The 26396-nt window shown below is 46.9% G+C and overlaps 1 protein-coding gene across 1 annotated transcript in view; it reads left to right on the top strand.

Annotated features, from left to right (window-relative positions):
• GALNT14 (polypeptide N-acetylgalactosaminyltransferase 14) overlaps window positions 1-26396 on the top strand; it is a 100424-nt gene that overhangs the window by 63843 nt on the left and 10185 nt on the right. The window contains exons 4-13 of the mRNA XM_027659337.1: window positions 1901-1968; window positions 4502-4567; window positions 6684-6805; window positions 11010-11097; window positions 11769-11853; window positions 12994-13097; window positions 17526-17652; window positions 20185-20277; window positions 21623-21706; window positions 22922-23066. Of these exons, the coding sequence (XP_027515138.1) occupies window positions 1901-1968; window positions 4502-4567; window positions 6684-6805; window positions 11010-11097; window positions 11769-11853; window positions 12994-13097; window positions 17526-17652; window positions 20185-20277; window positions 21623-21706; window positions 22922-23066 (982 nt within the window). The remainder of the gene's footprint in view (window positions 1-1900; window positions 1969-4501; window positions 4568-6683; window positions 6806-11009; window positions 11098-11768; window positions 11854-12993; window positions 13098-17525; window positions 17653-20184; window positions 20278-21622; window positions 21707-22921; window positions 23067-26396) is intronic.

The following is a 26396-nucleotide window of genomic DNA, read 5'->3' as shown; positions in this document are numbered from 1 at the left end:
TTAACATGCAAGGCATCTGAAGTGGGGGAAATAATGGTTTTTGCTAAGATCCTGAAACTGGAAGAGTTTGTGTTTCCAGGGGAAGTCATTCTTGGAAGTGATTTTTGAGGACCTCCACAAGGGAGGTGCCAGGCTTACCCACTCCAGTCTGATATGAAACCCCCTTTTTTCAGGATTTCTGCTGAGGGAAAAAAAACCCAAAACCAACATGCAGGGAGCATCCGTTATATGTGGAAGAAATTCTTTACTGGGAGGGTGGTGAGGCACAGAGAACTGGTAGATGTCCATTTACTGGACATGTTCAAGACCAGATTGGATGGGGCATCGAGTACTCTGGTCTAGTGGAAGGCATCCCTTCCCATGACAGTGAGGTTGTAACTAGATGATCTTTAAGGTCTCTTCCAAACCAAATCATTCTGTGATTCTGTGATTCTGTTTCAAGCATCTACCTTGGGATATCCTATATGCCTTCCAAAAAAATCCAGCTCAGTTCTCTGGAGGGTTGTATTTCCAGCACCTGGAGTGGGGAGTGGGGGATGTACACCAGTGCAGGCAGCAGACACCTGGCAAGGGCCACCCCCTGGGTGGAGTGGTCTTGTGAGTTCTCATCAAGAAGGTTTCATCAGAGAAATGCAGCTCTTTGGTGAATGTCCTCAGATATCCAGGGGTGAGGCTGTGAAACCGTTCTGCATTTCTGCCAGTGTGGCTCCCAAGCACCCATGTCCCCTGGGGATCCTGTCCTTTGTAGCCCTTGTGTCTGGGGTCTGAGCCAGGGATGTGGCTTTTCCAGACTTCCAGGCTTTTTTTTTTTTTCTGGAGTTTTGAGAGCCTGAGAGACTGGGAAAACCTGTTAATGAGGATCTGCAGGGATCAGAGGATTTAAGGTTGTTAGCTAGTCGGGTGACTGCCCTCTAATGCCAGTGGGAATTTTGAAGGTCTGAAATTTGGGGGGATTTTAAATCCTGTGTGAAAAAGGAACCACACTCAGGATGAAGACAAAGAAGTTTAAATGCTGGAAAAGCCTATACAACCCAACTGGCATTATCAAAGCCCAAGCCAAGCACTTAGGAGACTTTTGGGATGTCCTGGGGTTTCTGCTTCAAGAAGTCAGCCTTGACCCTTTGCTGGGGCAGGATTTTAAGCTTGTATAATTCTGCCAAACTCTGCACTGTGAGAGAAAGAGAAAGAACAGGTCTAGGCTTTTTAATAATGATAATAATAATAATAAAAAAAAACCCCTTGGTGGCATAATTAAGGGAAGATTGTAGCTTTCAGCCGTGTTTCACAGTGTCTGTCCACATGGAGGGAGCTGTGAACCACATCCTCCAGCCTCTCTCTTTCATTAACTAGATGTGCTCCAACCCTGCTCTTATCCTCTCGGCAGCCTCTGAAACACAGTCAGCTCATGGATAAAAACAGGAGTTGTCCTGCTGCAGCTGTGAGCTGTGTAAAGATGGGTTTGAGCTGGGTAATTTTCTCTGTGTTGGCCCTGCTGTTGCTGGACACCGTATCATTAGCCCCAGAGGAGGCGCTGGGGTGACAGCAGCTTTTCCTAAGCCCAGTTAGGAATCCCAGTGCAATGTGCATGTTGCTAAAAAGCCAGTTTTTCCTGGCTTTACCTGGTGCTCTGCTTTTGCTCACAAGGGTGATAAAGGTGAATCTCAGGTATTTCCCAGGAATACTGAGCGCTTGGCTCTTAGGTCAGGCTACAGGGAGTTGTTATCCAGGCACTGTTGGGGGGGGGAGTGGTTTCTGGGTCTTATCTAATATATCCTTTCCGGAAATCCAAGCCTGGTCTTCTGTGCTTTGGCAGAGATCAGTTCCTAGGTTTTTCCACTCCGTTTGCTGGGTTGTTAACTTGGTCAAGCACTGTCATGGATTTTCTCTCTTCATTCTTTAGCGTGCTGAACCGCACCCCAGTGCACCTCGTCCATGAAATCATACTAGTGGATGACTACAGTGATGATCGTAAGTGACCCTTTCTGTGTTAAAAGCAAGAGGCCAAACTGAAAGAGCCTGTGAGAGACTGGGATGCACGCAGAGACGGGAAGGAGTTTGCTGAAGTGGAAGGAAATTCAAAGCTGTGTAGCTGTGGAGAGCAAACCCTGCTGTGCTGGGTTTGCATCGCCACGTAGAATTCAAGTTCCAAATGATCAAATCTCTTTTCATGAAAATAATACAAGAAAAGCACATGGCAAATTGTTTTTATGCCCAATAGGCATGAATCCAGTCCTTACACGTTGTATCCTACCACAGCTGTGGTATGTCTGATCTGGCTTGCAGCTACAACCAGGAGCAGTTCTGGGTTGATACCACTGGAATTGCAGGGAATAATGACGGTCTGACCCTTTGGACCTATGTATGTGTTCTGTATACACTTATGTAGGTGGTCAGCAACTCTTGATTTTTTTTCACGCATATAATGAGGATTCCCTGTGTGGGTTTCCCATTTCTGAGAGGCACCATAAATAGCATTGTGCACCACACATCCTGCCCACATCCTCCTGCTGTTCTCTCAGTTAATAGCATGACTCAAGTTAAATCGATAGGTCTGATCTCCAGTAGAAGGTAGCGGAAGCCCCAGGGACTCCCAGGGAACCACTCCAGCTAAAGACCTTGCCCAGTGCGATGTGATGCACAAGTTGAAGATCCAGGTGCTGAGAGTAAATGCTCAAAAATACTGTCTCAGGCATAAAAAGGATGATAAACCATCTGAGTGGTCTGTGACACTTACGTTTGAAGGAGCTGCAAAATGTAGCCGTAAACTAGGAAACCTGAAAACAAAACTAGACGGGTTTTTGAAAACATGAATCTAGGCTTTGCTCTTGGATGTTATAAATAGGCACTGCCTTGGAGAGCATTATAGGGACAGATTTCACACAAGACCCACTTCCTGTCATTGACACCTCCCTGGGAAGTTGCTGAAGCTAGGGGAAGGAGTTGCTGTGATTACGGTGAGCTTTGGAGTAGCTCCAGCACTCGGAGTGGGCAGACTAGACAAGTTTGGGAACCAGCAGGACAGCTCTGGTGGGGAAAAGGAGCAAGTGCAAGGACTTGAGCTGCTCTGGAGTACAGCAGAGCAGGATTTTTGAAGGATGGAGGAAGTAGATGCCAGGTATTTGGCTAAATAAACAAAGTACTTGCCTTCCTGAAAGGAAACAAGTTTGTAGAAATGGAGCTCCCTTGTCACAGCATGCCAGCTGCCATGAGCCACGGAGTACAAGCAGGACTGGGTTTAAACTCATCCCAGGGCACCAGAGGGGAGCATGTTTCCTGCGTAACTTAAAGCAGACCCTCATCTACTCAGCACTTCTCACCTCTCTGACATCTTCTTTCCTGTGATAGTCTGAGCCTGCTGGCATCTGTTCTGCATGCATTTACATAAAATGCATGTATTTGCATAATACACTATACACACATGGTCAGTTTTTTCCCTGCAACCCACCTCAAACAATTAGTGCTTTTATCTCATGCCCAGTTGTGTCTCATTTCTCACCTCTCTCTGCCTGCTGGCCTCGTTGTTCACTGGGATGCAGCTTTTCTGCATGTGAATTCACAGCAGAATTCCGTTGTGGGTCTGTAGCCAAGCCCTGCCACTTCTGCTCCCCTGTCCCAGCTCTGTCCCCTAATTATTCAGGGTATGGTACAGTGATGTCTCTTCACCAGCAAAGATTGCCGGAGGAGATGAAAGTGCTCAGAGGTGGGTGCAGGGGCTGGGCAGAGGGCATGGGGCATGTGTGTGTGTGTTTATAGCGCCAACAAAAAGGAGGCAGAGCCGTGAGAGGCGTGAAGGGGTTGTGGAAATTCACAGCATGAGGGTGCAGAGATAGAGGGGGCTGTGATGGGTGCACCTGCCTGCAGACTCAGCTCTGGCCCTGCTCTGACATCCTCCACATTGCTGGGAGAAATCCAGGTGAAGATGGATACTGGTGCTGCAGGTAGTGACTGTGTGTGGGATTGCAGGACCTCCCTAGCTCAGGTGTTGTCAGTCCTTTCTGCCTCATAGAGCTGCTGCCCAGGGCATGAGGAGCCCCCAGCTGTTCCACAGGGCTCTCTTTGACTGTCCCTTTCTCCTCACTGAAGCCTCTAGGCCACCACAGGAAGCTCCTGCCCTGCCAACCAGCCGCACATCAGAGAGCTTGTGCGTTGCTTTGCAGCTACCAAAAATAGTAATTTGCATTACTGTGCAAAAAATCAGATTCTGACCCCAACCACAACTCTTCTGTGCTGATTTTAGAGCATAACTCAGCTACTTTCAGTGTCAGTCTGCTGAATTTACACTAGTTTCATGAAAACTGCTGCTCTGCCAGTCGGGATTTGTGCTGCATGAGCTGAGGGGTAAGAGTGTTGTGACCCAGTACTGCTATCACCCTAACAAGCCATCAGATAGTCCAGGACGGGGTACTCCCTGCTCACAGTCTCCCCTAGGACTCCCCATTTCTACTGCCAGAGCCACCATGAGGGCTGAGGGTGACATGTCCTCCCTTTTGTGTTTCCCAAGCTGATGACTGCCGCTTGTTGGGACAGCTCCCCAAGGTGAAGTGCTTGCGGAATGGACGGCGAGAAGGTAAGAGCTACCTGCCCACAACCCAGGTGGAATACCCAGATTTCAGGAGGTGTGAGAACGATGGAGTCAGGGGAGACCTCCATGGAGTGGCCAACAGGGGAGGTCAGCGGCTCCTGGGGACAGGAGGACCATGATAAAAGGGGATGTGATAAAGAGCTGGGATTTGAAATGGATCTTCCCTCTCTTGCTGAAAAAGATGGGACTATTAAGATATCCAGTGAGGCTCAGCTGTAGCTTATTAGCCAGAAAATTAGAACAGGCAAAACAAAGCCCCGGGTCTTATTTGTAAAGATGTTTGCTCTAATAAAAGAGAGGAGATCTGCTCCTGCTGCTTCTGTGGGATTTTTTTTTTTAATAATTAATTATATTTGAAAGATTAAGAAAGGCTATGTGGAGGATGAATGTACGTCCTACTGGGCTGCTGCTGACAACCTTTTGAGACATTTTCCAGCTCCCCATAGCCTGTGTGTGTGCTTTCAAATTCTGCTTTGTGGTATTAGGAGAACAAAACCCTAAGTTTTTTCATGCTGCAAATCAAAGGTGTGAGTCCAGGTGGGTGCTGGGTTGAGGAGACTGAGGAGTGGAGATTCATCATGGTTTCTTTCTGCAGAGGGTTTCAGCTCTGCAGGTCTGGTGACAGGGTGGCATCAAATCTCATGGGTGTAAGAGACATACCTGCTTTGGCAGGAGAATAAGGGAGGTCTCCATAGACCCTCACATCCTTCTCATCTTTCTGTCCTGTGTGATGGAGGTACATATGTGCTTATCTCCAGCGTGTAGACCCACAGGTATTGGTGCTCTATAAATCAGTCAGAATGTGGGAAGCCAGCCTTACCTTGCTTAATAGATTGCTTACCCAGGGATTACATTGCTTAATACATCACTTAAGTTGTGTCCCTCAGGGCCTGCTGGGATCTGGGGAGGTTTGGGGTTGGTGCAGAACACATAGCTACCCACGAGATTTTAGGAGTTGCAGAGAGAGATACAGTGACAGCCTGTATTGTAGAAGGTGACCTTGGCAAATGCTGGATTGTTCCAGGCTTTGTTCTCCTGTCCCTCTCTCTGCTGCTCAGAGGCTGTTCCTTGACCCTGTTCCTCTAGGGAATTTTAATATGAAAGTCGGTGACCTTCTACATGGACCTGATGTGTGACTGCTCCCTGAAACCCTTCTATCTCTCTTTATCTGTCCCTATGGCCCCTCATATTGCCACTGTTTCTCCTTCATAAAGAAGCTCTGCTCTTCTTGAGTCACCCGCATCCCCTCTTGTTTACCAACAAACCATCTCCTTTCTTGTGCTGCAGTTCACTTGAGCATCAACTGCATGCAGGAGGAATGTTGAAAAGCTTTTTAACTCCTGCATAAATAGGAACAGAGCATCTTTAAGAGCAATGATTTTGCTGAAGAGTGTAGTGTGAAATCCATGTGTGCAGCTGCTTTTCATGACCTCCCTTTTTTTTTCCATTTTTCTCTGTCACAAACACATGCAGCAATCCACTTCCATCTCCAAAGGATTCTAAATTCACCATCAGGGCCCTGATGAGCCAAGTGGGCTCTTAGCACCTTGAAAACCAACTCTCTTTCCTTGGTAGAAAGTGTGTTCCCATTGAGCTGCAGATCAGCAAGTTGCCTCAGGGCAGGAGAGAGATCTGGGGGTCACTGGGACACGGAAAGAGGCACAGCAGGGGAAAGTTAACAGTCTAAGAAAAGCTTAATTCTGGCAGGAGGTGATCTCACCCTCAACTCCCCTGGTGCATTCCCCACTGCCTTATGTCTGTGTTAGATTTATTACCTGAAGGGGGTCATGAAAGCATTTGAGTCATGTTTTGCCCCAGAATGTGACAGCAGAATTAATTGTGCAAATTGAGGATTGGCATAAATGGTATAAATCGTATATCTTGGTGGAACCATTTATTTGCTTTGGGAAACTTAGGAAATGGTTAGCATACCCTTGCAGCATCAGGAGGGAGGCAATGAACCTGGGCTATGTTTTATCTGAATGAGGTTCAGGCAGGTCAAAACCCAGGGAATGCATGAGTGCAAGAGACCATGCTGGAGGAACCTGGGGGTGTTACCCAGCCATCTGGACAGCAGCTGACGTGGTGTGTCCCTGAATAGGTCTGATCCGGTCCCGAATCCGAGGGGCAGATGTGGCAAAAGCAGGTGTCCTGACCTTTCTGGACAGTCACTGTGAGGTGAATAAGGACTGGCTGCTCCCTCTGCTGCAGAGGATCAAAGAGGTGAGTGCTCCTGAGAGACCAGGATCACCCTCAGGGGATGTATCAGTGATGTCCACCTCCTCTTCCTTCTCGATGGGCATGACCATCCAACCATAACCAACTGCATCCAAGGCATCTGAATAAGGAAGTGATGAACTTTTGGGGTACAAAGTGGCCTATTCTGGTCTTCCTCCACCCAACAGCCACATGGCGTGTCTCTGTGACTGGGGGAGCACGTGAGTGGGTGGGACAAGGTGTCTCCCAGGGCAGTGGGACTCTTAACTGGCAAGCACAGGTTGAGTGGTGAAAGGGGAATACGTGGGCAGTGCTCCAGCAGAGTTTTTAATTAGGCTCATGTAAAATGCTCAGTGATGATGATTTAAGGGAGTGACGGCTCCTTGAATAGGGGCCGAATTTAATTTCATGCAAATTAAGCTCTAATAAATTGATTTAATAGGATTTAAATTCTGCTGATTTCGGAGCAGACAATGACATTCGCCTTTTGCCGGCGGCGACTCTCTCGCCAGACGTGCACACGGAGGCTCCCGGCGCCTTGGCACTTGAGTTGGGGGAGCTCTGTGCTGGTGACCTGCTGACACCAGGGTGAAGGGGATGAAGCCTTCAGCTTCAGCACAGATGCATGATCCTTTCCCTTCTCTGTGCCTTGTTCCTTCACCTCGTTACACCTCTGGCTCCTCATTGCTAGTGTTAATTACTCAGTAATTTTAAAATTACTGAACTATGTTGACATAAGGGCATCTGAGGAGCAAGGGAAAGCTGAGGTGGTGGGTCATGGAGAAACCTGCCTAGCTGGTGTTCACGGTACCCCTCATCCAAGGCATCCTGCTTTTCACACCTCCATATGTGAAAGCTGTTCTGGCTGGGCCAGAACACCTCTGTGCTGTTCCGACCTCTGTGCACCAGTGATGGGACAGGGGAAGGGAGACAGAGCACCAGGTCAGGTCCCTCTGCAGTGCTGCTGGCACTCATAGTGCAGCCAGTGCTGGAGAGGTCCCAACCTTGGTGTGCAGAGTGGGCAACAGTACTACTGATAAATGTAATTAAAATGGTCTTTTCATATTATCAATTGCAGCTCTGGTGCCATGTGCAGCATCACCATAGGAGTTTCACTGCCTCCTGGTCTGAATACAGCATCAAATGCACACATCACCTCTGTGGACTTTTTTTATTTGCTCTTCTGAAGTGAATCTTTCTCTAGCTGGAAGGAAGGCAGTCTATAAGGTTGCACTGCTGCTTGTGCTGCCCTCGCTTTGTCCAGTATCTTGCAGCCCCAGGCAGCAAGGGAGACATACTACAGAGTGTTGAGGGACTGACAAAACAAGGGCAGTCCCACTTGGTTGCTTTTTAACTGCTCACGGGAGCTGCAGGATAAGGGCAGAGTCCTTGTTTTCCTTCTTCCCAGGACCACCGTACCCATCCTTTCCATCAGGATTAAAATATTGATCAGTGAAGTGTATGAAATGTTACTGCTGCCACCTTCAGGCTGTGCTCTAGAGATGGGTTCCCTGTCCAACCACTCCGTGAGGATCAGCCACCTAGGAAGAGCATTTTCTCACTCTGTTACTCCTAGGAACAGTTTGCTTTGAGCTAATGTGATTTAAGTTCCAAGCAAATGGGTACTGAGTGCCTCAAAGCAAACCTGGACACTTTTTTCACCACCAGCCACCCACCTCTGCACATCACTTCCCTTGTTTTCTGAGCCAAAGCAGCTATTCCTGCAGCTTTCATGGTAGGAAACACCAGAGCCCATGTGTGGCACCATGCACCCCTGTGAAAGTGCCCCTCAAGCCTTACATCAAGCTTTCCCAGCAGCTGATGGTATCCCCCCCAGGCTGACACTCACTTGTGGGCGTGGGCAGCACATACCCAGGATATGAATTTGAAAACAAGCAGGAAAAGCAAGTGATGGAGTGTGGGGGAATGAGGGGGAGTCTGAGGAGTGTCAGACCTGTGCCTGGGATGGTGTGTGTCCCAGGGAGTGGCAATGATGGTCGGTGTCTTGCACCAGTGTGTTTGCAAATGCATGACTGAGAGTGTGTGGGCGTGGGCTCTTGTTTTTACTTATGGAACAAATATCTCTAAAGCCATTAATGGTGCATTTCAACTGAATAACTTTTCTAAAAATGTAATTATGCAGCCTGAGGTATTTTTACAGTATGACTCAACAAGCTCGCCCCAAAACTGTATTTACAAATGGCTCTGGGATGAACCAGTGAATGGCGACCCCTTACTTACAGCTCAAATACCTCTCCGGTCTGGTGCTCTCTTGGGAAGTAGGATGCACACGAGGGGCAGCTTGGCCCTCTTACCTTGGCTAATCCTGCTGTGGGGCCAGTGGAGCAACTGTGGCCCTTTTTGTTGACCATTACAAGGTCATGATGTAGAGGCTGGGAGACAAGCTGCAGTCAAGGTCCTTCTCCAAGGCTGAAATATATCTGTTATCTTCAGGACCGTTTTCAGTTTTTTACTGTTCATTTAGATCCATATGTTGGTATGTTTGAGAAGTGTATTGGAGAAATGAATTCTCAGGTTTGTGAAAGAGGATTGAAGATTTGGGTGTTGTTAATAATAACATGCCCTGCCATGAGTGAGTATCAAAATAACAGAGAGATGAAGCTGCCTATAATAAGATTGGTGCTCAGCCCAAAATAAATCATAGCAACAGCACTGTGCTCTTGAGCATGCCGTGCTTTTCTTTTGACGGTCAGACAGACCTTGATGATAGCTGAGTAAATATAAATGTTCCGAGGACATGGCAGGGAAAGTGAGGCAGGGAGAAGGCAGCACTGCTCAAGGGTAACGTTTTGCAGTAATGCACTCAGCCCAGATGTGAAGGGGATTTTCTTACAAGAAGTTGTGCTGTGCAATGAGTAGCAGTGAAATTGAAGTTGGGGATGAGTGTCAGCTATCTAGAAGTGCTCACCAATAAGATACTTGAGGGACAAGTTTTAAATGAGTGTATACAATCCTTTCCATGCCGTGTTCAGCACACAAAGCAGATGCTTTGCTTAAAACCTTTCCCCTACCCTCAAGAAACTGCAGGATGCTTGGCTGTACTGGGCTGTGGCAGCTTGGGGGGCACTGTGCAGCAGCCACGATGGGTTTGATGGGTTTGAAAGGCTCATCGTGCTTGGATGTGACTTGAGTTTCCCCATGCAATATATAGATAGAGCAGACCTTGCCCTTTCAGTGATGGTAAGACCCCTGACTTGACCTTGTTATGGAAATACCAAGTATTTGTCATGCTCAATTGGAAAATCGGCTCTAGTCCAGCTCCCAGCTCATGGCCTTTGGTTGCTTCTTCCTACAGCTGCATTTGAATACTCCTTTGTCAGGACTGATTTCTAAAACAAAGTCTTTTCCCAGCGAGAGAGCAAGCCCGTGTGTGCTCAGATGCTTTCCTTTGTATGGCTGTGAAAAACAATTTGATCTAGTGAGGGTAAAACCTTGAAGTTTGAGCTATAATTGGAGTTTGGGATTTTCGAAAAGAAAAGGGGAGATAAGAGACCAGTCAAAGCTGTCAGAGTCTCTTCCTCCTGTAGATATTTTTGTTCATAACTGTTTGTATAATCTCTTTGCCCATAACAAGATGTTAATTAAATCACCACCAACTATTTTAAATAAATCAAGTCTTCTTTTTTTAACCCTTTCACACCTTTGGCAAAACTCTTAACTGTGCTGCCATAGTTTGCGCATTATAAAAAATACCTGTATTTGAGCTATGTGACTGTTTTTCCTCTGTCATTTCAATTGCCTATTTGTCACTTGATTTCTGAAATCTGATTAAAAGTGAGGTGAAAGGGGAATACATTGGTGAATTTGCAAAAGACAGAAGGAGCTTTGCATCCAGCCCTCCAGCCTGTGGAGGGCAAGACTGTGGGTGAAACCCAAGTTGGTTGGAGCAGCCCAGCAGCACACAGCCCTCTTTCCCAGGACAGACAGTGCCTGCCTTTCCAGCCTCTCTTGCTGACGTGCCCCTGGCTCCCAGCAGTACCTCTGCTACTTGGTGCTGCAGCCGTTAATTCCTTGGTTGAATTGATGTGATGGCTGAGGAGGAGGAGACAGTGATGGGCACTGGTCCCTGACAATCCTGAATGACACCAACATTTCCAGCCACCTGATGTCTGCAGCAGCTTGGAGAATCCCTTGACCAGCTTGAGTGGTGTCATCTGAAGTCATAGGTCTTTTTGGTCCTGCTTTCCAGGATCCCACCCGAGTGGTCAGCCCCGTTATTGACATCATCAACTTGGACACTTTTGCTTATGTGGCGGCTTCCTCAGACCTCAGAGGAGGTAAGTCTGAGCGTCATGCATGCCCTGTGGGTGTCCAGCCATGGTGTGAACATGCACTGGCCTGAGGAGATGGTGGCTTTGCACCACGCCTGTGGCTCCTGCTACCTCACAAAAAAAGTGCATTAGCACTGTTCAGTGCTCCCCGCTGGCTATTTCCAGGCTGTTCTAGAGACAGGTGAGTGTGGCGTGAGCAATAGTGTTTGCTACAGTGGATAAGGCAGTCAGGCAGGAAAGAAGGGTCATGTCAAAGCCACCCTGGGCAGCACTGAAAGTGACAGGAGGAGATGGGGGATATCTAGGCAATAAATGAAGGATGCAACTGTAGCGCTTATTAGTATGCCTGTGCTATTTGTAGCATGCAGTATCCATCAGTGTGTGTCTGTGTGCACAAGGGGACTAAGCAAGGTTTCAGCAGCAGCTTTAATTCTGACTTTTTCTGCCTTTGGAGTGCTTGACTTTGCAATTGTAATGCAATGTGTTGTTTCTTGTTCATACATAGTAGTAAAATATGTTAGTGATTGGACTCTTCTACCAAAAGCTGCATCTCTGTGGCTAAAGTCATTTGAAAGTGGGGAAAATGCTTCATCAAACACAGCTTCTGCATCCTGCATTGCCTCCCGGTTCATACCAATTTCTAATGTCCCCATGGCACTTCTCTACTTTGGTTTTAGGTTTCGACTGGAGTTTGCATTTCAAATGGGAGCAGCTTTCCCCAGAGCAGAAAGCCAAAAGACTTGATCCCACTGAACCCATTAAGTAAGTCAAGAAGGGGTAGGAGGCACCTGTGGGGCAGAACAGGCTTCTACTCTGACCTGATGTGTGTCCCCATGCACCATAGCGGTGTGTTGCTTCTTCCAGGACACCTCTGAACTTCTAATACCTATAGCAAGCTTCTGGCTAGCCTACGTTTTGCAGTACAGCTTCACCCCCAGCACTGAAGCCTGATAGTGCCACAAAGGTAGAAGGGATATATTTATGGTTATTGGTGTTTTGGTAGTGGTTAGGGTTTGGTGTTGTAGTTAGGGAAAAAGCCCAGTGCTGTAGACTGCTGCTCCTTTCAGCTCAGCTGTCACTTAAAAATAAGGCCTTGGCCCACAATGTCTAGGCCAGTCTTTCCAGATCAGCGCTGCTCTTCTGAACCTCACTGGAGACTCCTCAGAAATGGGGGGTGCAGGAGAGAGAGCAAAACTGAACAGGAGAGATGCCATCTGTCCTCATGCTATGGGGTGGAGGGAGTTCTTCACTCTGCTGAAAATCTCTCCTGGCAGCAAGCCTGGTGCTGGTGTCTGCAGCCCCAGCCATGAAGCGCTGGGCTATGAGGCATGGAGGAGACTTGTGCCAGCAAACAGCAATTCTCCTCAAGCTATCTTCTGGGTCTGCCCTCCCCTCCTCCATGGACCTTCTCTGTGCAGTTTTCTTAGCTAATCCAAAGTCTGAAAAATAATCCTGTTTTGAAGTAAAGATCACACAGCTAGTGATGGCTTTTAAAAAGCCTTTCTGAATTGGCTCTGCCTTCCTCTCCCCAGTGGAATGGTGCTCTTAATAGGCTGGCTCCAGGCAAAAAGCTGGTCTGAGTGAATAACCCCCCAAGTGCTAAGTGCATTTTGGATGCTGAAGCCTACAATCAGGGCTGTGAACTTTGGGTTTGTAGGAGTTGTTCTAACGGGTGCATTAGGCAGTCATTAAGTGCCAGGCAGTTTCTGACTGACAGCAAAATACCAAGGCAGCTGAAAGAAAGGCTCAGATGCATTTTGAAGTACATTGTCCTTTTTTTTTTTTTGTGAGAAGGAAATACATAGGTAATGTCCCAATGATGGAAAAGGAGGCAAAGGGAAGGGCTGCTTCTGTGCATCCAGTGTTTGAAAGTGTGTCCTCTCTTCCTTACCCATTCTGCAGGACACCCATCATTGCTGGAGGGCTGTTTGTGATCGACAAAGCCTGGTTCAACCACCTGGGGAAATATGACAGTGCCATGGACATCTGGGGTGGGGAGAACTTCGGTGAGTCATTCTTCTTCATTCTCTGCCTTGCTGTGTTGGTTTCTCTTTCTGAGTCATGCCAGATGGATACAAAGTCATTTTGGACTTTGCTTTGAATGCTCTGGATGGTTTCCCTCACTGACATTCATAGGTTATGGTCTCAGTAATGTAAGGGATCTAACAACCATATTGTTGATGGGAATGATGGGAATTGAGCAATTGCTGGGATGCGGGACTGCCTGTCTTACATGCTGCTTTGATGTTCTGTAGGTAAATACTCTAAACCACAGAGTTTTCAGCTTTGGCGTTACCCTCATATTCTTTCCTGATCTTATTTTCCCCTTAATAAAGCAAAGATGTGTCTTATTCCATTGCCAACAGCATTTCGAAGCTGTGAACTGCCTTCTTGAATTTGCAGAGTACCTGGAACAGTAGCTACCTTGGCATGCTGCAAATAGGTGGCAAAGTAACACGACTGCTTATCCATTCCTTTGTCACTGACTGGCTGAGTGCTGCCAGGCTCTCCATGACACTCACTTTTCCTGCACCAAAATAATGGGTTAAGAGCTGACCTAAATTCAGTCGCCTCTGCCTCTTGTCACGGGACAGGATGGACATTAAGAAATCTCCTGCATGCAAACTTGAGAGAGCACATGAAAGAGGTAACAACCTGTCCCTTGTCCTCCTTTTCAGGTGGAACTGGATCAGGTTGGGTTGTTCTCTCTTTGAAGCTGTAGCAATGCTGTGGATTAGAGCAATACAGTGTATCCAGGAGAGGAAGGCATTCGATGTGAGACAGATCAGAACCTGGCTTTAATAGCTTGCACCCCTGGGGAGTACGGCTAGCCAGGAAGGAAGGATCTTGTGTCTTAACACATACAGCAATGCTGTCAGTCATCCAAGGGAACAGATGCTGCCACCTTGCAGTAATCCATTCGCTGCCTGGCACTGTTGTTTGCTTCACATGCCTTGTCCCTGTAGATATATTTTATTTAGTTATATCTTGTTGTGCAGTAGGATCTTGCTCACTCATGCTTTCTCTCTGTGGGTTGGTATCTTGCCACCAGACTGCCCCAGAGTGTCTGAGTGGGGTGGCTCTAAGGAAACCAAAGAGGGGAGTGACAGCCCTCCTGCCTCCCCCGCTGGATCAATGGCCCAAACAAAGAAGGGAACTAGACAGGAAGAGAGGGGAAGAAGGACTGTCACGCTGTGTCTGACCTGCTGTCGCTGCTTGTCATTCGCCTCTGACAGCAGCCAGCCCGAGCTGCTCCTGGGAGATGAACAGTGACAGGACAGCCTGCTCTTGGGGGAAGCTCCATCCTGGCAGCTTGTCCAATGCCCTGTAATGGCAGGCATTGTGCTCCTTACATGTGGTTATGGCCCATCCTACGGAGCAGAGCACAAGGTTTCCCTCACTGGTGCTGTGCCCCAGAAGGCTGGTCCCAGCTGAACGTACACTGGCTGTGCTGCAGGGTGTGCCAGGACATTGGTGTGACAAAGGAAAGCCAGGCAGGTTAACTTTGCAACAAAAAAATGCAGGTCTGCATAGTAGCAGGGCAGATCCTCTCTTTCCCATCGCCCTGAGAGCAGCAGTGTGCCTGGCTCACAGCTGTATCTCGTGCAGGCACAGCAGTCAAGGGCAGTGTGTCCCATCTCTCCTTTGCACATAAACAAGGGCAGCTGAGACCCTCCTGGGCCCAGTCAGTTCTGGGCAGGTGATGGAGAGCAGGAGCTGACCAAGCAGCTGCTCATTTTGGGTGTTTGCAGTGAACCATGCTTTTCCTGGTAGCTTAGTCCTGAGGGGATGCAGGACTCCGGTCCTGAGGAGCATCACTGCTGCTTTTAATGTTATTGACTGTGCAACTAGAAGGGGGCTGGAGACTTTAGACAAAACAAAAATGAGTCTCTTTGTGTTGGAAGAAGGATATTGTAGGTGTTTTGCTTCTTAAATGTACTTAATTCCCTCTAGATGAGTAATGGCAGAAAGGACTTGCAGGCAAGCAAGAAGTGCTAAAGGTATTTTGCCAAGTGAAGGCCAAGTCCAGTACACCCCAATGCGTATTGCTCACATCCCTCCTTGGGGCCACTTGAAGGGACCACTTGCACTGGCAACATCTCTCAAGGGTCAAGTGATGCACACTGTCATTTCCTGCTCCCCTGGCTCCTCTGAGTTGACCCTGTGCCATGCTTTAGCTGGTGCCTCAGTTTACCTTCTCTTGAGGCACTTAGCTCTTGGCTGCCTGTCTGGATACCCTGTTTGTTAGCTGCCATGGATGACTCCATGGGTCATCTCTGCTGGAGAAAACCTGTGCTTTAATTGTTTCTGCTGGGCCTAGAGCAGGGTCTGCAGGGTGCAACTAGTTTGAAGCAGGGAACTCTGAGTCCTCACCATCTCATGCCTCCCCAGCACTGTGTCCTTGTTCCAAACTGCAGTGCACAGAGATCACATCTTCATTAGGCTTTACATTAAGACCAGGTGAAGACTGAGTTGTGCAAGTCTTTCCCTTGTAGCACTTCAGGGAGCTGCTCTTCTGCCAGGCTGAGCAGAAGGACCAGAGGAGGGGAAGGCATGATGCAGTAGCCACGCTGTGGTCCAATCCACAGCTGCTTGTCTGGTTGTCCCCTTTTATCAGGCACCCTTCTAATTTACACGGCAGCACTGGCAGAGTGGCCGGCGCTGTGACACACGGACAAATGAGAGCAACAGCCACATGCAAGGGGAACTGAGCACAGCAGCTTAGAGTGGCCATATCCTGCTGTAATCTCATTTCCCTGCAGCTGTGATTAAGGTTGCTCCCAATACAGCACCAGGACATGGCACAAAGGCGTGTTTTATTGACCTGTTAATACCCATCACTGGGGAAAGTGGTAAGGCTCCAGCTGCTGTTGCAGCTCTTGCATGTAAACACAGCAGTGAAGGGAAGGGCAGGGAATATCTGGGAAGGAATACTCCTCCCTGCTGTGCTTTCCCACCATTGTTTGCCATTGTTTGCCCCTGCTCCCAGGGCCAGCTGTTAGGGATGGGGTCAAGCCTTGAATTTTGGGCCTGCACACCAAGGCTTTGCAGCTGTGTTGGCCTCCCATTTCTATCAGCTCAGGAGCAGGCAGGTGTGTTGGGAGTGGGATGGGAGCAACATTAACCTGACTTCCACCTCTGCAGCAACATGCAACTTGGGGCTGAGCCATGTGTACTGAGAAGGCTTTGGAGGTCCAGACTCCAATTCGCCTTTGCTTCCTGAAACTGTGAGTTGTTTTTGGAGGGATGGCAGCTTTGTAGGCCAGCAGTGCCTACCGTTGGAAGAGGAGGAGTCCTGTCCTAACTGCCCAGTTGGCCTGCCTGCCACAGGTGCTTGTCTTGCCAGCATCTGACCTTGCCTTGGCATATGTGAGGGGACTGCTGGGAGCACAAGCTGGCAAAGACGATGGGTGTCCTCCTGTCTTAATTCTGTAGTTAAATGGGGGGGGTGAAAATGAATCATTAGTTTTGGAGTAGATACATGCTACCTATAACTCTATACTGTCAACAGATGATAAAATAGGATTCAAAGAACCACAGAAGCCTTTTCATTTTAATTTCGTTTCTTTTCCATACTGGTTCCGTCTGAGCATGACTTCCTGACAATAGAGCTGCAGATTCATAGCTTCATAAACATTAGGACCAGATGGGCCCATTAGATCAGCCATTCTGTTCACCCATCCTACCTCATCCAGCTCCCTGCCAAGAGCTCTGTAACTTCTGGTATCAGTTGTGCCACAGGCTCATTTTCTTTGAGAGGGGCCCCATGGGCCAGCCAGTGAGTGGCTTGGAGTGACTGGGAGTCATTTCCCATACTGACAGCTTATCCAGACTTTTGAGATAATCCCTCTCGCCACTGACCTTTGCTTGTGTGGGGGTGTGTGCCATATTGTGCCACAACATTGGCACTGATGGCCCATAGTACCTGGGCAGGGTAAGCTCCAGTCCATCTTGGGACAGGCAATGGATGCACAGCTCCCTGTTCAGTTTGCAAAATCAATGCTGGATTCATAAAGAAAATGACAGTTGTAGTCATTCATAAAGAGAACTCATAGCCTCTCGTGGCGAATTTGACAGCCCTTTGGAGGGAAGTGACTCTGAAATAGGCAGTGCAGAAGTAATTAGGGGAGCACAAAATTGGCAAGACGATTCTGCAATGTAAGCGGGGCTGCATGGAAAGGGACCTGCTTACTGTCTCATGCTTGCTATTGTGATAGCACCTGCTGTGCTAGAGGCAGGTTTCAAGTGCACTGACTTCAAACAGCTTGCAAGGAGCTTTGAAATGCACTTTTAAGGCAGTTTTGCCTAGGAGAGCCCCTCTGGTAATTGATTTAGCCCAGTTTAATGTGGCAGGAGATGAAGTGAGAGCTAACACTAGGATCCAGACTGCTCTAGGACAAAAAGACAAAATGCTGAAGCTGCTTCTCTTGTAGAAATCTCCTTCCGTGTGTGGATGTGCGGAGGGAGCCTGGAAATCATCCCCTGCAGCCGTGTTGGGCATGTCTTCCGGAAGAAACATCCATACATCTTTCCAGAGGGAAATGCCAATACGTACATTAAGTAAGTGGTTTGTACTTGCTCTTTTTTGTGAAACAGAATGAGGAGCTGCCTTGTAGGGAGGCAGGAGGAGAGAAGACAGGGAGGAAAGTTTGTTTAGAAAACTCTGAAATATCCTTGGGCAGGAATTTCCTGAGCCAAAGAACATGCATGTTAGTGCAACTGTCCTGCAGGATTTCTGCAGTGTCAAGAAAATGACAAAAATAGGACATTTATATGGTGCCTTCCAGGAATGGCCCCAGCACATCCCTGACCACTAGCTACTGAAACAGCAAATGGTTTAGACCTTGAGTCATCAGAACACATTTATAATGACCTGCAGTCAGGCTGCCAGCAACGTCAGTCGTCAGTACCCAGTGACCTTAGCTGCGTGTTCAGCGTGGCTCAGCTGAACCAGAAAATTTGGTTCCCAAAGTCTCTCCAAGAGGGGAGCCAAGCACCTTGGTGGAGTGGATGACTGTGCCTCTGGACTGGTGCTGTCTCTTGAGCAGAGGCAGCAATGTGGCGCACCTTGCTGGCATGTACACTGGAGGAACTACCAGGGCATCCCAGCTGAAGGGGACCTCTCGTCAAACACAGGAACATAGGCTGAATCAGATCCTGAAAACATCAGGCAAAGAAGAAGGCAATCCAGAAGTGAGAATAGGCATGGGAAAGTTGATGGTAGCAGCCAGAAAGGTCAGGAAGGATGTTCTCTGTTTTTAGACTGTGAGGCTGAACGTGTTTGCTTAAGTAAACGACAAACACGTGGAGTACTTATACTAAATGCAGGGTTGTTTCTCAGCTAACCTGCAGTTGTGAGTGCTTACACATCAGGCATTCCTTTTAGTGCAGGCTTCCCAGTGTTAGAAAGAGCCAGCAGCACTTGTGAAGACCCAGGCTCTCTGCAGCTTCCCTATCTTTTACATGAGATAACGAGCTGGGGGAGTGCAAATTACACTTCTCAGTTACACCTAATTCCATGATTTCCAGCCATGCAGTATGTGGGGCAGGAAGGGGACTTTGTCGCCTTCCTTTGAATAGCCGGTGTTGAGGGGCACAGGGCATTGCTGGAATCAAGGAGGAGAGCACTAGTTTGAGAGTCATGAGGAAGGCTCTTGCTTTTAGTATTGAAGTAAGATTCGTACAGAAGAGGCTGGGATGTGGCAAAATCTCTGCTGTCGACATCGGTGCAAACCTGAGTGAAAAGGTAGTGTCTGCATTGCATCACCTGCAGGAGGAGCAAGGAGAGCTTGAATGGGTACAGCTCTTCTGGCTGCTTCTCAGGCACAGGCCTCTGGGGACCTAGGGGATGCCTGTATCCTGTAGGTGTGAGTCTCATCATTTATCCCCGTGTTTCTTGTAAATCCAGATGAGATCAGGAAGCCAAACAAAAGAACCCTGCACTTTGGGGAAGGTTAGGTACAGATGTAAACACTGATTCAGTCATCTCTTGAACAAGAGCACTTAAACTATTTCCTTAGAGAGAGGGGAAGAAGCCCATGAATCATCAAGGAACTTAAAAGCAGTCTAGAGAAACATACCTGTAGGCATCAGGAGGTTGGATGTTGTTAACCCTATGATATCTATCAGCCTTAAACTTAATATAATAGTATATAGACACAGAGGAGAAGCAGCTTCTGGCAACCTGATGCTATGTAGTACTTCTATTTAAATAGAGATGTTAGCAAAAAATATCTCCATCCTTCTGCCAGATCCTGATTTTTTTTCCACATAGCCCATACTTCAGAGTGAGCTTGGACTCCAGTGTAGTGCTGGCTTCAGATGCTGACTGTCTCCTTTTCTGGCCTCCTGGGACTTGGCTGGATCCAGAGCCTGCCCACGGCACCTGCAGTTTAGTGATGTGGTAGCAACAGCTTAGAGGCACTGGACTGCCTTGGAACAGGAGATTGGAGGACTCCCCTGGCCTGGGCAGAGATAGGTAGATAGGCATGGAGCAACAAAGATATTTGCAAGAAGAGTTAGAGCCATCTCAAGTCAACAGAAGACTTGCTGAGGTTCATAAACCTACAGACACCTGGCTGATGTGAAAGACTGATATTTATGCACTGCAGTGGGGTAGTTCCTCTTAAGTTTTGAATGCTGAGGTTTGCCTCAGTGAAATCCAGGAATGCAATGCAGGAGAGTCCATACAGGATTGACTCAAAGGAAATATTTGCAAATCTTTGCAAATTTTTCACCACTTTTCTGAGCTCCATCCAAGCCACTAAATAAAACACTAGGCACTACTGCCTGGGAGATGATGCTTAAAAGAACCTTCAGTTCTGAGTATGGTAGATACAAAGAATCCAGCTGAGTTTGAAATGGTGAATTCTTCACCCAAGCTTTATTTGGCCTGATGAGTTTGGTCCCTGGAGTAATGAGGAGGAGTACCTTCTCTAGTATTAAGGAGTGGGCTGTCTCAAAGGTGATTTGGGTGATGCCAAAGACCGAGTTGAGGGTAGGAGGAGAGCAGGATGGATCAGTTAATGCATTTTGGAAAATGTTACCTTGGAGGCTTCCTTGGTTTCATCTGTCTTTTACTGCCTCCTTCAGAAACACCAAGCGCACTGCGGAGGTGTGGATGGATGAGTTCAAGCAGTACTACTACGCAGCTCGTCCCGCAGCCCAGGGGAGGCCTTATGGAAAGTAAGGGTCTTGCTCTGCCTGTGCCCTGCCTGTACCCTTCCTGTGCCCTGCCTGCTGCAGTGGGGTGTTCACGGTGACGTCTCTCTGCTGCGGAAACCCGCCTGTGTTGTTTCTGTAGTAACGCTCAATTAAATGCTAATGGTAGGCAGATGCTATGAGCACAGCAATGAGACCTATAAACAGCCAGTTTATATGCTGTGCTGATTTATCCCAGTGAGTGAACCAAACCCAGGTGGGGGAAAACCTTTGCCTATGTCCCACCCTTGGCATTAGGTACAAGTACTTCTCGTCCCAGAGCGGGGTTTGGTGGGAGAGTTCAGAGGTGTTGTTGGCAGCTGAGGAGAAGGAAAATCATCAATTTTTTGGCCTACTAATGCCTTATTGGAAAGGAGCAAGTCCTTTGTATGCAGGGAGTTTGCCATTCATTCTGTGAACAGTCAGAAACACCTCCCTGTCAGGAGGACTGTAAATATTTGTGTTATATTTCTCATTTTCATGTGGTCCTCCTTGCCTTAGAAAGTTTCCTGTGGACCACAGGTGGTTCCAAATCCAAACTCAAATTCCTTGTAGCTAATATTCAATCTCCAGAATAAATAAATTGAAGTCCTGCTGACTAACCTGTTTTCACTGAATTAATATCCTACTCCCATCTATTGGCACCAAATGAAGTAGCATCTCTGTCCTGCTTTTTATAGGAGGGTGTGGAGAAGTTACCCTATGCAAAAGGAAGGTACTGGAGGCTTCCAAGTACTCTGTAAATGCCAGCTCATAACAGCTCCACAGGCTGGCCTAGGGAGGAGCTGGAGTTTGGAAAATGTCACTGTACTACCTAATCCCTCAGCAGGAATTTTGTCATGATTAATGAAAGAAAAAAGTATTTCACCATGAGATTAACTTCTGCTGACTTAAAAATGTGTTTAGGTGCTCTTGGAAATCAAGGCCTCCTGTAGTCCTGTAAACTAAGAGTAACTTAGTATAGTGAATAGCATATATTAATTTCCTTGTACGTTAATATATTAAAGTAATGCTTACTGCATATAGTAGACAGCATACATTTTTTACTGATAATTTTTAAATGACTCTACTTTTCCTTTGATCTATTTATGCACCCAACTTCAGACTCCTTGTTAAAATGGCAATATGTTGTCATGCCATTTTACCAAAGAGATGGAGATCAAAACAACCTCTCAAGCTCATGCAGAAGAGAGCAGAAAATAGAGCTGCTGATGCTCTTGTGTTTGCTGTCTGTGCATATCTGTTGGATTTCTATCAGCCTCCCTTTTTAGTATGTTGGGTCTCACTTTATTCATTTCCATTGCATTTCTATGATATTTTCTTCCTATAGTGTCCAGAGCAGAGTGGAGCTGCGGAAGAAGTTGAAATGCCACAGCTTCAAGTGGTACCTGGAAAACGTTTATCCTGAACTTCGGTATGGATGTGCCATCTCCACCTGTCTCTAGCAGGCCAGTGGGATGCCCCATCCCTCCTGCCCCACAGAGCCTCCCTCTTCATCTCCAGTCCCCCCATGTCCCCCTGCCCCAGAGACTCAGGCACCCCCTCCCTTGGGCTTCACAGAAGGGCAGAGTAAATTTTATGCTGGTTTCAAATACAGTGTGCCATGCTGCAGGGCCAGGAGTTGGTCTTCGGATATCCTTGTGGGGTCCCTTCCAATTCAGGATATTCTATGATCCTATGATTTGCGATCCTGCTTTCTCTAAACAATCTTATAGACCTTGCAGCTCTTCGCTGTGGGATTAATGAGGGACAAAACACCAGTTATTCCCATTTGCTCTCAGGGATTCATTAGGTGTCCTCCTGCCCGTGCTGTGGGACAGGTTGCATAGGGAAATAGCTAGTTTTCCTCTCAAAAGTATCCCAAGGCAGAAAATCCACCATAGCTTCTGCTGGGCTGTTTCAGTACTTAATGACTCTTGCTTACTAAAGAAGCACCTAATTTCCAGTCCTTTCACACTGTTCTGTGGTACTCAAGACTTCCCTGTTGTGAAACCATCCACTCTAGGATTTTATGACTTGTATTCAGATAGCTCTGCCTTGCTTTGCTTAATATCCACTTCCACAGTTGTTTTTGCACAGATATTTTTTAGTTACCAAAATTATTCTAGAAACCATTGCATTCATCCTCCTATCAGGAGCCATCCTCAGAAAGGGTGGAAAAGTTCTGGAGGTACTGCCAGGCACCCTGCTGGTGCAATGGCTGAGTGCAGAATCACTGAGTGAAAATGGTGATTTATAGCTGTTTTCTTGGGTTTTTTTGCCGTGTGTGGCGTTGCACAGCAGCATTCACAGGGAACGCCAGGGCTCTGTGACAGTGTGTTATAAAGTTCCCCGCTCTTGTAAGCTGAAGGCTGACCTTCAGCCTGCTCAAAGTCTATTCCTTGCTCCTCTGTTTGCCTTGTGCACTGTTATTTATTTTTTCCTCTCGTAAAGGTCAGCCATCCACCTCCGAGCGCTGCTTCTGCAGCGTCCCTGTCCGTGTACTGCTCTCAGTGGTTCCGTGTTGTAATAGATCTTGCCACTTCCATTTTGTGAAGGTGAAATGGTGTGACCTTACCCCACTGAGCCTCCTTTGAGTACTCCGTGGGCCTGGGGGAGTATGGATGTTGTTTAAACGCTGTTCCCACAGGATTCCCGAGGAGTCGCTCTATCAGACTGGGATGATCAGGCAAAGACAGAGCTGCCTGGAGTCACACAAGTCTGAAGACCAAGAGCTCCCCATCCTGAGCTTAAATCCTTGTAACAGCAGCAAGGGCACAGTACCAAAGGCACAGGTAAGATGTGTTGTGTATCCCCATGATGCTGGATGGAGAGAAGCCTCTGGGTCAGCTTCAAGATAATTTCTTAAGTTTGCTAAAGCTCTGTTGGAGGATTTACCTGTTCTGACAGGCCCTTTCCTTAGATAGCACATAGTTAAACCCTGGAAACTCCACCTGACTTAGGTGGAAGCCCTGGGCAGCAGCAGGGATTAGTGCAAGAGCCACAGTGCAGTGTGGACCACTCATCTCTGTGCCAGCCTGTGCTGACCACTTAGTGCCAGGAACACCACGCGCTGCTCATCTGCGCAGCTCAAAGACAAAGAGAACTATAATTTCCTCTCCTCTTTCAGCCTTTTCTCTTTCAAAATGCACTGAATCGCAATGGTATTTATAACTTCCTAGTCTGCATTCTCTCAGTATTAGATTGCCCATTAAACTAGTGAGAATTTAATGAGGACGATCTTGTTTTTTTCAATCTCACTGAGATGAAAAAAAGCTGTATGAATTGATCTTCTCAAAATCACAGTCCAGGAAACATCAGAGCCAAGAGTAGGCTCATGTGCCTTGTTGCAGCAGAGTTTCTGGAGCAAGACCCTGAAGACACGGCTGCAAAACCTGCCTTTCCTTCAGCCTCCCTTTGTGATTTGGGCATGTCAGTAAGTTCTCTCACTGTTCCCATCTATAAAACAGGGAACATAACAATCACTTGCTTCTCCACTGTTGCTATGAAATAATTTAATAGGCAATGGTGTGCTTGCTTCCGCTTGACTGTACATTCATAACCCTCGTGGTTACACATTCAAGCCAGGTAGCTGTGCATATAAAAGGCCCAGCCTGGGGAGACTGATTTGTATGTGCAAAGGAAGTTTGTCATTATGTGCATCTCTTTCAAATGCAGTTGCATACCTGTCTTTAGGTAGGAAAATAATATCTGTTTTACAGCGTGGTAGAATCAACAATGATTACTCGAATATTAGTCCGTTCAGAAAATATAATGAATATAATTGTGAGTGTTGCACAGTTACACTTCTTATGGTTTCACTGGTTTCCAGGTTCTAGGATTGTTTTTATTTCTTCCTCTGCTACGGGGACTTTTCATACAAACAGCAAGAAAAGCAAGCTAATGAGAGGAGGTCATCATGTTTTGCAGGGCCAACTCTGCAGAAGAAAAGAAAAATGTTTCAGTGACAATTGCAACTTTCAATGAATTGGATGTTTTTAAAAAAAAATCTGGGAAAATCAGAATGAAAAATGCTACTGCAAGCTAGCGTTTCAAAATGAAATGGTATTGGTCTTCCTGAAATATCAGTTCGATGTGGTATTTTAAAATGAGAAATGTCATGCCAACAAGTTGGATTGTTTCATTCCCAGCAAACACATTTTGTTTTGACATTTCTGTGCACTAAATTTTTGGAATTTTTCATGTCACAAACTTTTCAGCTTCCCATTCTGATTCTGCAGCAGTTTGCAATAGGTCAACACTTCCTACTGGATGGCAGCTCCATTTCTTGTGCACATCCAGGACTAACTCTGCAAGGGAACAGAAAAATACACTACAAACAGATTGCAGAATGCCTATACTCAGTACACAACAGGAACAGTGAAAAACCTTTTCCTTTTATCTTTCTGTCTTTCTAGGATAATTCTCTGTTACTTGTACCCACAGAGACTGTTTCAGATTAAAGTATGATATTTAAACTTTCACTGTGAATAGAAACATTTTAATGACACAATTGTTACAAGACCACCTGAACTTGTGGATGATATGGGTGTTATAGTCACCAGGCTGTGTAGGATCAATTATGCAGCAGTCCTGAATGCTACTTAGTTTTGCATTTGATATACCATAATAGAGCAATAATCTTCACTTTTAACATACTGGTCACATCTTGTTTGCCCTAAGCTTCATTATTTGAAAAATAGGTTTAGTTGAATCAAAGCTGTGCTTTCCTGACATTCAGCAAGTACCATGGAAATATCCTGGCCATCCAAATTCTTTATTATCACTATTACAGGAGCAGTAATTTGGTTGCTTTGATTACCTTTCTGTATCTGTCTCACTGCTAGGGTCCCCCAGCCCTTTAGCAACATTACATGCATAAAGTCCTGGGACTGGGTGTGAGAAGATCTGAGCTATCATACATTATCATGGTTTAAAGAGAGAGGCAAAGGAGCTGTGAGATGGCAATGAGTTGCTCTTTATTTTAGTTCTTTCTATCTACAGTGCAGGGGAAGGATGTTGTGAGACCTTTGGCTACATGCATAGTTTGGATACATTGAGATGAATACTCTGTGGTGAAATTACACCCTTAGCAGATCTCACAGACCCTCCCTGGTGGTGTCCGGTGTTGGCCTTGAATTACAAAAAAGGGCACTGAGGCACAAAAAGACCCCTCATCTTTGTGTAGAAGAGCTCTGTTCTCTCATCCTGGGGATCCATTTGGCCCTTTCTGTTCCTAAAGGTCTGGCAGTGGACAAAGTAGGCTCTGTCCCTTGAGATGGTTCTCAGAGGGCTCAAGTTATTTACTGGCAGAGATTTTTGTGCAGTGCTCATCCCCAGGGTACAGCGGGCTCTGCCTGCACTCCTGCCCACTGGAGCCCTTGTACTCTATGCTTTGTTGCGTCTCATTTGCTAAATGAAGAGATTGATTTAGTTTTTCACAAGAGAAATGCATCTGAGGGAAAATAATTGATCATAATTTTGTCCTCATCTATCTAATGAAGATGTGAGTAGTTGGGGTTTTTTTCCAAGTCAAGTGTCAGTTGATATTAGTTCACAGAGTTTGGAACACACATCTGACTCTGGGATTTATTTAAATCATTAGCAGCTTCAGGAAACCTGACATACTTCAGATAAAAAAAGCAGAAGGTGCTTTGACCTGGATACTCACACACATGTAAGCAGTCGCTGCAAGATGAATGTGAAGTTCAAGCATCTTCTAGACAAGCAAGGAAACAGTAAGAAGGCTGTGGCATCCATTTCCTGGGCCTGCACCCCAAAATATCTGGTGTTTGGAGCTGAGTGGCTGCCATTGCATTTGAGTGGCATGTCCTTGACTCTTCCTGTGAAGGAAATGCAATCTGATAATCTGCCTGATACAGCTTTGATGCTCACCCCAGTTCGCTTGAGGTCCTCTGCTGACTAAATCTGCATTTTGGAGAACATTTAGCATCTATCCAAACTAAGTGTGCCTCCTGAGACAACTCAGCCATAAACATTCTCTTCTGACCTTCCTCCCCTCAAAAGCCTTCGTTCTTCTTCATGGACACGTCCTGCCCCAGCTGTAGGCTGGCCAGAGCTGCAGGAGACAGGCTGAGCTAGCAGAGCAGAGGGGTAGCAGTGTC

The sequence above is a fragment of the Corapipo altera genome, unplaced genomic scaffold (assembly GCF_003945725.1).
Source record: "Corapipo altera isolate COAL_440 unplaced genomic scaffold, ASM394572v1 48, whole genome shotgun sequence".
NCBI classification, from domain to species: Eukaryota; Metazoa; Chordata; class Aves; order Passeriformes; family Pipridae; genus Corapipo; species Corapipo altera.
This window is presented reverse-complemented; position numbering and strand designations above follow the sequence as displayed.